A 12,978-nucleotide genomic window follows, 5' to 3' on the forward strand; every position below is an offset into this window, starting at 1 on the left:
CAAAGCTATCTTTATTGAAAAATATTGGTGGCCGGGCGTCCATATTCACCACAAAGTTAATTAAGCACGAGACATGGATGCAGTTAAGTGAAGAGAGCCCTCATGATACGCGTGGATGGTACGCGTACGTTGCACTGTATACGTGTTGCGGTCGGTCCTAATGAGACGCGTCATAGATGTCAGGTTGTCGCGCGGAGGGATTCTTAGATGGATCTGAACTAACAGAGTAATCAATCAGCCACAAATTACACTTGAATTACAGACTCTTAATTAGAAATCAAAGGCGCAACAAAAATCGAATTAATTCAGGTACAAAATGCTAGAGCTCACACACCTGTTGACAATATAAGATCGCTTTTATTATAATTATGAGGAAATGTAAGCGGAACCTCTTGTTCAAGCAAATACTAGTAGCCGTAGCTAGCGGTACATGTTGCACGAGATCATATATGAGAACTCCATCCACAAGCATAGTGTCTAACCTAGCTGGACGATCCACAAGCATAACAACAGCTATGGGCAGTGCCTACAACATATATCATCCCACAGATGCGGACATGCAGACACGCAAATATAGAGTACGAAGTGGTAAATTAAGCAAGCAGATCATGCATGCAAATGCAAGCAGATCATGTAGGCAGTATATAGTTGAAGGAAGGATATGGATGCCTATGGGCACTGGAAGCCTCTGGGGACGCTCTTGCCGCAGTAGTTGACGAGGAGGCTGAGGTCGATGGGCACGTTGAGGTTGATGCCCAGGATGTTGGCCCTGAGTGCGGTGCAGAGGCAGACGGCCGCCTCCAGGTCAGCGAGGCCCTGGATCAGCGTGCAGCAAGGCTTCTTCGGCGGCGTGCCCAGCTCAAGGTTGATCAGCCCGTTGAGCACGTTGGCGCACACGCCCAGCTTCAGCGCGTCGACCGGGCACCGCCCTCCACGTCCGCCGCCGCCGCCACCTCCTCCCGATCCGCCGCCGCCGCTGCTGCCTCCTCCTGACCCGCCACCTCCGCTACCACCTCCTCCTGGCCCGCCACCTCCGCTGCTGCCTCCACCGCCGCCTCCGCTACCACCGCTGCCTCCACCTCCGCTACTCCCTCCTCCGCTGCTGCCGCCGCTGCCTCCGCTCCCGCCACCTCCGCCTCGTCCTCCACCACCACCTCCGCCACCTCCCCCGCCACCGCCACCGCCTCCGCCCGGACTAGGGCAGGCTCCACACTGGCAGCCACATGCGTCGGAGAAGGTGAAGAAGAGCAGGTTCAGGGCAAGCAGCGTGGCGATCACCGCCACCTTCTTCGCCATGGCCGCCTTTCTAGCTACTGTGTGCAGGGGTTTAGATCAGCTCACTGCTCTGCCTGTGTGTGGCACTGCAAGGGAGCTCGGGCTGGCATTTATAGCCCAAGAAGGAAGGGTAGGGTTTTGCTCCTGGCTTAGCTACGACATTGTCTACAGCGAAGGTATTTTACTACTAGCTCACTGGATCGCTCTCCATGTGAAGACTGGGGAGCAAGGGCTAGCTAGCTGGCGGCTAAATGCGCAAGAGGACGATGCGTGCATGTGAGCTGGCTTCGGGGTTGGGGAAGGAAGGAGACGACGACAAGGGAGCTGTTTGGAGGGCTAGCCATTTCCGGGGCCATCACAGTGTAGTGCTGGGGGAGAAGATGAGGTACGGCTCTGTATCTCTAGCATCCTATACCACTGTGGGTCTGTAGCTCCGGCTATGCAGTACACCTGCTGCGGTGCTGCTTTGGTGCTTTGCCGATTGTGATTTGTGAGCGAGTGAGTGCGTGTCATTCCGATCGGGCGCCTCGTCAAATCATGTCAGGTTCAGTCATTATTCATTATCAAAAAGGTTCAGTCATTATTGATCAGCTACCAGATCTACAGTGTGTCCCGTGATCGACCGATCGCCCGGCAGGGATGGTCTTGCACTACCGACGATCCGTCGCCGAGGTACGTATGTACGTGCAGCGCAACTCGATCGAGCAGCGGTTGGCCGGCCGGCCGATATGGGCTCTCTCACTCGAAGAACGAGACAACGAGAAAAGTCCATGAAACCCTATGCGTAGGCAATAATCAGGAATGCTTGCACGTTCGTGTTCATGGGGAAAACGCGAGCCTGCATGGTATTCATCGACCCGGCTGGCTGCCCCTACGACCGCCCCTGATTGACCGCCCAACACGATCACATGGTTCAAGTCTTCAAGATAACATTTTGTTTTCTGATTGTAGTTAAGTTCACCATAATGTATACAGTTCATGCATGCAAGTCGCCTCCTTCGCCAATGCGGAGATTTCACAACCTGTTTGGGGTCTATGCCATATCCGACGCTCAATATGTTGCCTATTTTCCCTCCAGGACTATACTTTGTTATTTTTCTTTCAATACATGACGTTTGATTACTCGGAAATTCGTATCACGAAGATAAAGTTGACAAGCTTACACCTGGCCTCTGCATAGCTAGAATGCATACAGCCCGGCACCGTTGTACTTTGTATATCTTCCTCGCCTCCTTGTCTCGCCCCATTGGTCCTTTTCATTTCCCCTCATAAACCTTGGAGCAGCGCAATTCGTGAGTACAATCGGGAAGCCAGCGTAGGGCATACCACATCTCAGTGGCCCAAGTGTGGCATATCACCCCTACCCCATTGATCTTCATAACGTTTGTCCTAATCTGAGCATTTTTGGATCTGATTCTATTTGCATAATGTATATCTTTTTGGATCCTGATCCAAGTTGCATAAAAAACCCCTTGGCAATATTTTTTTATTAATTTCTTTCATGTATTTGGAAAATCTATACATGGAATATATTTCTCACAAACCCTAATATTGGTACCCTGTAATTCTCACATGGACACAAACATGTAGACGTAAAATGAGAACGAAGGTACACATCCAATTAAATTAGGTCGATCTTAAATTTTATTTTGTGCTAGTTCTTACATGCAACCATATTACAATCATCGTAATATGTTTGCTAGAATGGTGAATCAGTAGGTGTATAGAATGTCATAAAGTACGTAGATACATGGGTTATACACTCACTACACACTTATTGTACACAAAATATTAAGGAGCGAATAAATAGAAATCACTGAAATTGAGGGTAAATAAAGAAAATTGTGCCACAAATCTTAAACATGGATTGGACGGTCCAGATAAGGCAAAAACATCAAACAGGGCTTGGAGTTGTCTTCTCGTTCCTTTAAGAGCATCTCTAGCAGAGCCCCTATTTTTCGGAACCGAAAAAAGTGAGTTCAGTCTCCCGAAAAACAAATTACGAGCGGATTCAGTCATGGGGCAGAACAGAAACCGAAAACGTGAACCGGAAACGCGGAAATCAAACGTCGCGGGAAATCGAAACTCTCGATTGCACTCGATTTCATCCGATCGAGCTGAATTCGTTCATAATTTACAATAATAGGGGCAAAATACATGCATCTTCGACCTACATTCGATACTAGGGGCCTAATTTATACTAGATTTAGTCCCCGGAGTGACTATGCTGTTACCGGGGCACATAATGTCGTCGGCGGAGGGTTTTTGTTCGCCTCTTCCTAGGCGACGATGAGCGCCGCCACCTCGAAGGCCGCCGCCTCGGAGGTGCTCCCGCAGGCTAGAGGTGGCCCGTCGGCGTCGTCGTCGTCGTTGCCGCGCGGGGCAGCGCCGACAGCGGCGGGCTGCACGAGCCGACAGCGGGGGCTCCTCCGCTTCTCCTTCCTCAGCCGCCTCCTCGCGTGCTTGACGACGCGCCATTAGTTCCGGCCACTTCCGGCCGGCCCGCTTCCATGCGCCGTCGAAGCGTGACCGCCTGGCGCGCTCTGCCTCCGCCCGTACACCCGTCGGGCGCCGAGGTGATCTTCCGCCGCCAATTCGGCCATTTCCCCTACCCACGGGTCTTAAACGCCTCATTTTCGGACTAAGGGGTGGTGGCCGAAGCAGCGGAGCGGCGTCGGAGGGGGAGGGAGGGGGGGGGGGGAATCGCTCGCCGGAGCGAAGGCAGGCGGCGGCGGGAGTGAAAGCAGCGGAGGAGAGTAGGGTTTACGAACCGAACTCCCCTCCGCAGCCCCTTTTAATACGGGGCGTCCGCTCGATTTCTCGGGGGCCCGAACTCGTTTTACGAGCCAGGCCGCAACCTCATGCTTCGTTCTGGCCCATCTCCGAACCAAACCCCTAATTTCGTTGGACTTTTTCAGTCTCGGCCGCGAGTTCGGACTCTGTTAGAGATGCTAGCTCTAAGCATATGTGCATGGGCATGGTCTGCCCATGGTTTGGTTACTACCTTAGCTTAGCTGTGCAATTTTGGCGACATATGTGCGTGCACGTTCATCAAGGTTATCCCCTCACCGTATCATCAGTTCTGTCTGGCTGGCACACGCATGCAACAATATGTACGTGTTGCGTCGTCGGGTTTCTCGACCAATCGGTTTTGTCGGACTTGACTACTGTGTGGTAACGTGCCTTATCCTTTGAACCGTATAAATTTAAGGCGTCTTACCTACGTTCATTTTTTATTGTTTTCGTCAACAAACTAGTAGTATCAAAGCTTAAGAATGTCGATCGTTATTCCATTGTCTTGTTATTTTTTTCCTTCAAACAAAGTACTTTCTTCGTCTCATGAAATTTCTCTAAGATTTTATTAAAATTTAGATGCATCTAGATGTTATTAGGTGTCTAATACATCTAAATCTAGTTAAATTTTGAACAACTTACGTGGGACAGAGGGAGTAGTAGCATTCTACTACATAATTTTATAAATTTCTTTTTTTGTTACAAATGTTCACGAGAGTTGTAGAAAAAAATTCAAAAGGTAACTCCAAAAAGGTATGACCTCTATCCACAATCCCTTATTATATGAAATTTTGTCCTATAATTAGGAACATGGTTAGTATAGATCTTTGGGAGAAAACTGCATATGACTTTCTAGGGTTAGTCTAACTCCGAGGTCACGCACAAAATTATAATGTTCATGCATGCATGTTCAATTGATGTTCTTCCTATATATTATCATCATTTCGATGAATAAGACTTGTGCACAATTGAAGATGAATTTTGATTGAAAATTTGAGTAACAAAATTTTGATTATATTGTGCATAGTTATTATCGTTGGATTCGTATGTGAATTTTTGATGTCTCGACTAGTTCTTAACATTATATTGATGCAAAGGCTGGTGTAATTGGTATGTTTTTTAATTACAATATCATGTTTGTAAAAAATAGAAAATATTCATAATAGCATGTTTCTTGATCAACCTTCTTTTTCAGGATATGTTTCTTGAGAGAAAAGAAGGGCTGAAGAACTGTACGCTAGTCAACATGGCCCATATATGTACTTGATTCTCGAGGCTTATATGTATTCGTACAGGTGAGCTCCATTTATGGGCTGACCTCAGTCCGTTTCAGCACTGGATAAAATAACTTAGGTCCAAAGACCTTCATGGGCCACGACCTGTTTCGCACGATCAGACAACCTAGTTTTTATTTTCCTCAAAAAAAAAAAACCTAGTTTTTATAGCAGCGTTGCCGCTGGTTCTAATGGGCAACCTGACCAGGAGACACTAAAAGAACTGGCATGCCGGGAGGCGATCACCCTCGCAAGTGACATCAATGCCAGGCGTATTTGACTGTCGGACAGTGGTTCAGAAAATCGAGGAAGGAACCATGGGTGTGTATGCACATGTTGTCCGAGACATCGAAGTTTCTAAGAGTGAGTTTGATCATGTGTTGTTCTGCCATGAACGAAGGCTCCATTAAAGAAGCTCATATACTCTAGCTATTAGTGCAGTGGTAGACGATCCTGGTCCCGAATTGTGGCTAGTAGAACCGCTAGATGGCTTTATTTATTTTTCTGTCGAAGTCCAATAAAAAAAGGTTTCTAATCTAAAAAAAAGCTCCACCCCACCTCCTTCGCTTGTCACTCTGATGATTTGATCCTGAGTTCGGCACCGGAGATAATGAAGCAAACTGCATTTTTTTTTGTGTTCCCAGCCATCTGAAAACGACCCGAGGTACCAGATTTTAAAATACTTTTTATGTGCCTGATGTCTCCAAAATGGCCTATTATCCAATGAATAAGGCTTATATTATTTATTTTTTTGAGATATAGGCTTATATTATCTTTACTATTAAATTGCAATAGGTGGCTGCCTGGTGTCACAAACGGGCCAAAACGTGTTATTTCTAAGCCCAATATAATATATACCATAGGCCTGCTGATCTCCCGATCGAATATTTGCTCTTGCCCAGGTTCTGTCCATGAGGTTGTGTCCTGCTCAAATACTCCCTCCGTGTCGTATGGTAAAAGGACCCAATCCTGTTGCAATCAACAGCTGACGAGTCGGCGCAGGAGGCAGCAGTGCCGATCAGTCTCCAAATCCTCGGCTGCCAGGGCGGCGCCGTTGAAGAACGCGGCGACGGACCTCAAGATGCGGGTGTTCTGATCCCCAAAATTTTCGAACTTAACTTGCAACGCATCGGCTGCCGAATCCTGCCCCAGCCGCCGGAGCGGCACCGTCTAAAAACGCGGCCATTACGGAGCTCAAATCGCGGCTGTTCTGCTTGCCAAACTTTTCGCAACATGTCGAGGAACCAAGTCGCTTCATCCGCTCGCTACCGTCACCCGACGTCGTGCCAATTTCTAGGAACAACCGGACGCACGCATCGACGCCCTCTAGCAGCACAGTCTCGCGATCCTGGCCGCCTCCAACAATGTCAATGAATCAGCGCTTGAAGACAGCCCGTCCCTCTCCTTCTCAATCGGCTGCGGAACACGTGCGGGCAATGAATTGATGAATTAACACGGCCTCTGATACTGTTTAATCTTGGGGGTTAAGTGAATTCCATTGGAGTTTTGCCCGATCAGTCAGTTTATGAGGAATAGTCGTCATCTGTTGATGTCAGTGGCGAAGCCAGAGCACTCATGGGGCGATGGAGCCTAGGCAGAGCCTATGTATAACGACGGAGACCTGCGTTTGCCCCATGAAACATCAGCGCTGCTAATCCATCTCTGATTACTTCGAGCTGCTTATAATGACACAAGCAGCAAAGTCGCCAGTTCTGAAGCTTCCCTCAATCAGTTGACACGTGAGCTCCGTGCTAGGTTACCTAGGTACGGCTATGGGGTGTGCCTTGAGGATGTCGGAGTTTCTCTGAAGATGACCCGGTTTGAATATTCAGACATTTGTTTTGTTGAGCTGAAATACTCAATGGAAAGCATGGCCTCGACATGTTCCTCTGGCTGGACACCACTGTTTTCCCTGGCCTGGCCTTCAAACTACGACGTCCCGATGTATTTCTCGAATAGAACCATTAAGCTGCGTGTGGTGCTTTTGGAAACGTAACTAACAACATGCTAACTAGGTAGTACAGGTTTGTAACAATCCAAGCTAATACAGAAATTTAATTCAGCTCCCAGCATATGCACCCTCTACCTAAAAATTATATTTCTAACGAACAATAAAATACATATGTAGTACATCTCGATAATCGATGTGCATTCATACAGTTTCGCTAAAAACCGATATCTCTAACGGGACTTTCTCCTGCTTCTGGTATCGTGCTTATATATGTGTTGTTGAGATGTACTATGGATTGGCTTGGTTCAACGAGATTCCCGACACTTGAGGAATTCATTTTGGAGGTAATCACGTGCCAGCATTATTGCAATGAGCAATATCTAGATTAAAAATTATGTCCATGTTTTTCAATGAGCACAACGAACAAGTAGAAATACCAAATAATAGGCAGGGAACATAACGTACGAATTTTCGTAATAAGCACATAATAGACTGTTGGTGTTTCTTTTGCAGATTTCAGTATTGGTTGCACATTTGATACCGTGCAAATGTACATCCATAAACCTGTACATATATGTCGTATATGTAATGAGTGTCTATTATAAGCATACTATATATACGTCGACGATAAGCCCAGTGCATGCAAGTATCTGAAATTAATCCGTAGCAACACACGGCAGTCGCAACTCGCGCTGGAGTGGCAGCCTGCGAAAGTCTCGGGCAATCCAGAGTCACCACCTCGGCGCCGCCTGCGGCTCATCAGCGGCCAGCCGGGTCGCTAGCGATGAGGGTTTCTCTCTGCAAGCTAGAGCATACCTCGTGACACTATGCCGCTAGGAGCTCAGCAAGCTTCGTGGTCCAATTGCTATTCGTGTGAATCTGGAATTCAGTGGACAACCTGAAGAATTCAAGTTCAACGCGGTAAGTCCTCATCCCTGTTTACTGCCTCAGTTTTGGTCAGCATCAATTGTTAGTCCAGCAATATATGTTATGCAAAGTTTCAGGCTATTTTTTCATGTGCCCATTTTTTAGAAAGAAAACAAATCGGTCAGTATGTTTTATATGTAACTTGACGTCATTTGATTTTCACTATCATATGACTTAAAAGGTCATATCAATTTCAGTATTACACATATACAATTTAATTACTTTGACATCCACTAGCCATGACAGTTGGATTAGATTGATTACAAATTTAAACATATAAAATTTGTTCATTTGATTATTTTTTGGTAACGTTGTCCAATTATTCAATGTGGTGCCGTAGCAACGCACGCGCTCTTTGCTATCTATCTATTATATGTTAAAATAAAAATACAGATGTTTTAAATAGAGACACCACGTTAATCTACATCATCATAATTATTTTTGATAGTTAGATCTTAAATTGATGACTATGATTTCTAATGAGAACCGCAATATCTACGTAACAAATATGCTAGATGTGTTTCAATTAATTAGTACACACATTGGATCTAACATATGATAACATATCGTGGCATGCATACCTTTATATACATTGCCTGAATTATTTTAATAGTTATTAAAGACTACCGTGTGGTGCTATCGACCGGACACAGGATGTGGTCTCCCGTAATTAACCAGGTGGACCGTCAAAATAATAGTTGTGATGTACTATGGAATAAAAACAACTTTTGTTGGTCATTTGTTTCCATAAGATACAAGATGCAGCCCTCATCCATTCAGCATATAAGAAAAAAACAAGAATTAGGTGATTTGTTTTCTTATAACATGTCCCGTTCAACACAAGGGGAATCAGATAGGATACTCCAACGTAGATGTAGGAGCCTCCGTTCAGCAAAAAGAAAACTAAGCATTGTAGCTAGCTTAGCTAGACCATGGTTACATGACAGATCTGATAATATACGCCGATACGGCACCCATCCGCATAGTATATACGTACTCTATGTAAGTTTATACTTGCCTGCTAAATATAATTTCCTCAAATATAAATACTTTTGTAAAGTTTTGAAAAAAATGAATTCATTTTGAATATCTGAGGCGGAATACCAGCCAATCTTTCAGATATTTCGAAGAACAAAAATAACGGTGAGTAGAGATATTTTTACCCAACCGAGAAAAGAAAACATTGATTGTCCACAAAACGGCGACTAGCGATATTCTTACCTACCCAACCGAGAAAAAAAACATTGATTGTCCATAGAACTAATTCCGCTGGAGAAAAGCTAGCACGCATTTAAAATATATTATTTAGAAGATAGGGTATGATCCATGAAGATCTACGTGTACATCTACCTGATTGGATCTCACATCAAATTTTTTGCAGCAAAGAAAATTTACCTATATAAATATGATTTGCTCAAATATAAATAAGTTTACTAAATTTTTAATTTTTTTATGAATTCTTTTTAAATATCTCGGGAAAAATACCAACCGGTATTCCGGTGCCTAGAGGTAATTTTACCCAACCGAAGAAAAAAACCCTTGACTATATGTAGAATAGTTTTCCGAAAAGTTACTGCGAATTCCAAATATATTATTCAATAGATAGGGTATGATGAATGCCAACCTACACCTATATCTACCAGATTTGATCTCACTTCAAATGGATGGAAATTAGGCAGAATAAACACTACTACCATTTCTCTCTACAAAAAGATACACTCATGTCGGTGCATCAACAAAAAATTACACATAGTCAGCTAGATCGTGGTGGAAATGCAAATATGTGCTACGATATAAATTATAAAGTATGTAATAGGCATATCATAGGTTAAGTATATTGATCCGTAAATATGCATGTTTGAGCAAACTGGTCAAAACAAGTGTGTTTCTAATTTCATTTATAACATATATAGCGAGATAAAAAAATGTTTATTAAACATTAATTCTGATCTAGAATGCAAACCTTACTCGGGGGATAGGGAAACTCTCATAGATTCAGATTGAAATGAGAATAAACAATTCCAATCTATTAGAGAAAATATCAATAGATTACAATACAAACTATACTCCTGAAGTTCTAACAACTATCTATCCATTTTCTTGAACTATGAAACTATGTTATTCCCTTCATTAGAAATTGTCACATTCGGCAAATTAAAGATGATGCCCTCGCATTTGTGAAGTTTAATTTGGGACGGTTCTAAAGGAAAAAATTTCATGTGGTAAATGCAGTAAAAGTATAAAAGTTAGGTCAGTTCTAAAGAAACATCACATAGCTGACGAAGACCAGTGTCTATATGGCTGTGGTGACAATGAGCTTGCATGTATAGTGTGTGTCTGATTCTCTCTCTTTTCCTTTGTATCCCCCTTGTATCTCTCTGATGAGACTTCGTAAAAGTCCTCTGATTTCTGCCGGAGGCACATTTTTCTAATGAAAAACAAAAGTAGGGGCCTCCCCTCCCGAATTTTCTAAACAAAAGGTTGCCGGTGCGATGATGGAAATAGTAGAATATGATAATTTGCAGTACCTTATACAAGGACTGACCGCTCCCAAAAATAAAATCCATTGTGCCACTGATATGACTGATAGAGGAGATGAGTCCCCTGGTTGTTGAAAAGAGTATCCTAGAAACTTAATATGTTGCACCAATAGAGTCATAGAGGATGCTTTTTTCAGCGGCGAGCAGCAGCGCAACCGCCTGCTTGTTGCTCTCGCCTGGCTACGCTGAAGGCGCCGAATTCTGCAGTGCGAAATGATAATGCATGTGAATGTCAAGATGAAAATATTAAATGGAGGGCAAGGAAGAAATAAGAAGGAAATCTTTATACCTCAAAGGTGATGTTACATGCACAAACGAACATAGCTTTTATGCTTATATTGGTCACAGTGGATAGAAAAATATACTAGTATCATACATATGATACTATCTTTACAATGCATGATACTATATAGTAGTATCATATTCTCATCACATTTAATAATTTATAGAATCTCAATGCAGATCTATGTATAAGATCTATTCAACGTTTAATTTATGGTATGTACAAGTGAGGGAGGAGGGGGGGGGGGGGGGGCATGGCCCCCTAGACTTTGCATGCATTATTGGGAGACGAGCCAATTGTGTAACCGGAATTCCCTCCCGTTTGGTTCCATGTTATCATGGTAGAATTCATGTATGTACCAATCAGCGAGACAAACATCTTGGTGGCATATGGCGCGATTTTTTCACTGCATTGCGTCAATGTTTCACTAATAAGTACTACCTAAATGCATGAACATCTCTTAAGAACTAATGTCTAATCAATCGCTTATGATTTCTACTACTACCCCCACCATTTCGAATTATAAAGAAAAACTTGAGTGAGCATAGAGATTAAAGGAGCTTATATAGCTAATAACGCACATGCACATGATTTAACAGGTGTTGAAGACATTAAATTTGCAGGAAATGGTCCGTAAATGCAGAATTCTCAAGATACTAACTCCATTCCAATGAGTAAGGCTTATATTATTTAAAAAAAAAGTCAAACCATCTAAGTTTGACGAAGTTTTTTTAATAGAAACAATAACATGGAAAATACAAAATTAAAAACATTATATACATCATGAAATGTATTTTGATATGATATATATCTATAGAATATCTATAGAATATCATATTTGTTGATAGATTTTTCTGAAAGTTTGATCATATAGAATATCATATTTATTGACTTAAGAAAATTATATAAGTCTTATTGATTAGAATGGAGGTAGTATCTAGTCTGCGTCGTTTCGATGCAGAGCCCCATGTGTGGCAATAGCTGGCAGTTCGATTTTTCCATGTGTGGTCAGATGACAACTCTGAATTTCCGACGTGCCAATGGCAAAATTGCCAATGGATTGCCCAAAGATTTTGTTATCGTCATTGCTTATCTATCATGTGACACAGGAAAAACTGCGACAAAAAGAAGAACGATGAGCTGCCCAGCTGGAGGACACGAAGAGCCACTTGCAAGTCACGGGAGGGATTAATCGGAACCTAATCTTGGATACATATGAAGATGAGTGATCATTATGTCCCGCATGATTTATCATAAGCCACGACGCTCATATCTGATATGCCACCTCACTCGCTATCCAACACGTACATATTCTTTCCCAGCATATTAAAAAACAATTAGCAAACAAAAATGCACCCTTATATAAATAATCCAGGTACGTACGTACGAAAGCTATTAAATTTGCAAGAAATAATCAATAGGTTAATTAGGTATGCTCAATCTTCAACCAAGCGATCGAGGTGAGTGTGTACAGCTCCAGCTAGCAGCATATAAACATATCACCAACTTGATGCAGCATGGATGGGTCCTAGCTAGCTCCTAGCTGATTTGATGTGCCGACGGATGCGTTCCATACACTTTACCGTGTCGATCGGGTCACGCGTATCTGGGCGATCCTCTCATCTCATGCATGGACCTTAGGCACGCAGCAAGCAAAGGCCACATATACAACCAGCATTTTTTTTACCTATGCCGCTATGCGACACACATTCCTTGGAGAATTCATAGTGAAGTCATATCATCACTTGTCAGTTATAAATCAAGAGTTCTAAGAAAAACTTACAAATCAAGAATATGTATTGAACTAGTTGCATTGGTGGTCAGACAGCCTGGCAGTATTAGTCAGACAAGTTGCAAGGTGAGCATGCGCCCGAGGTAAAAGAGGCCCACCTTATGGTATATATACCCTTTTCCGATTGACTAAATCATATAGTA

At 43.4% G+C, this 12,978-nt stretch overlaps 1 protein-coding gene across 1 annotated transcript; it reads right to left on the bottom strand.

Annotated features, from left to right (window-relative positions):
• Positions 1 to 337: 337 nt before the first annotated feature.
• Positions 338 to 1,494, bottom strand: LOC127297420 (uncharacterized). The gene has a single exon (XM_051327727.2). The coding sequence runs from the start codon at positions 1,294 to 1,296 to the stop codon at positions 670 to 672; it is 627 nt and encodes a 208-aa protein (XP_051183687.1). The 5' UTR covers positions 1,297 to 1,494; the 3' UTR covers positions 338 to 669.
• Between the last annotated feature and the right edge of the window lie 11,484 nt (positions 1,495 to 12,978).

This window comes from Lolium perenne, chromosome 4 (assembly GCF_019359855.2).
Source record: "Lolium perenne isolate Kyuss_39 chromosome 4, Kyuss_2.0, whole genome shotgun sequence".
NCBI lineage: Eukaryota > Viridiplantae > Streptophyta > Magnoliopsida > Poales > Poaceae > Lolium > Lolium perenne.

Bases quoted from the DNA above. Each gene is read 5' to 3' on its own strand.
- LOC127297420 (XM_051327727.2), bottom strand. From the start codon at position 1,296: ATGGCGAAGAAGGTGGCGGTGATCGCCACGCTGCTTGCCCTGAACCTG.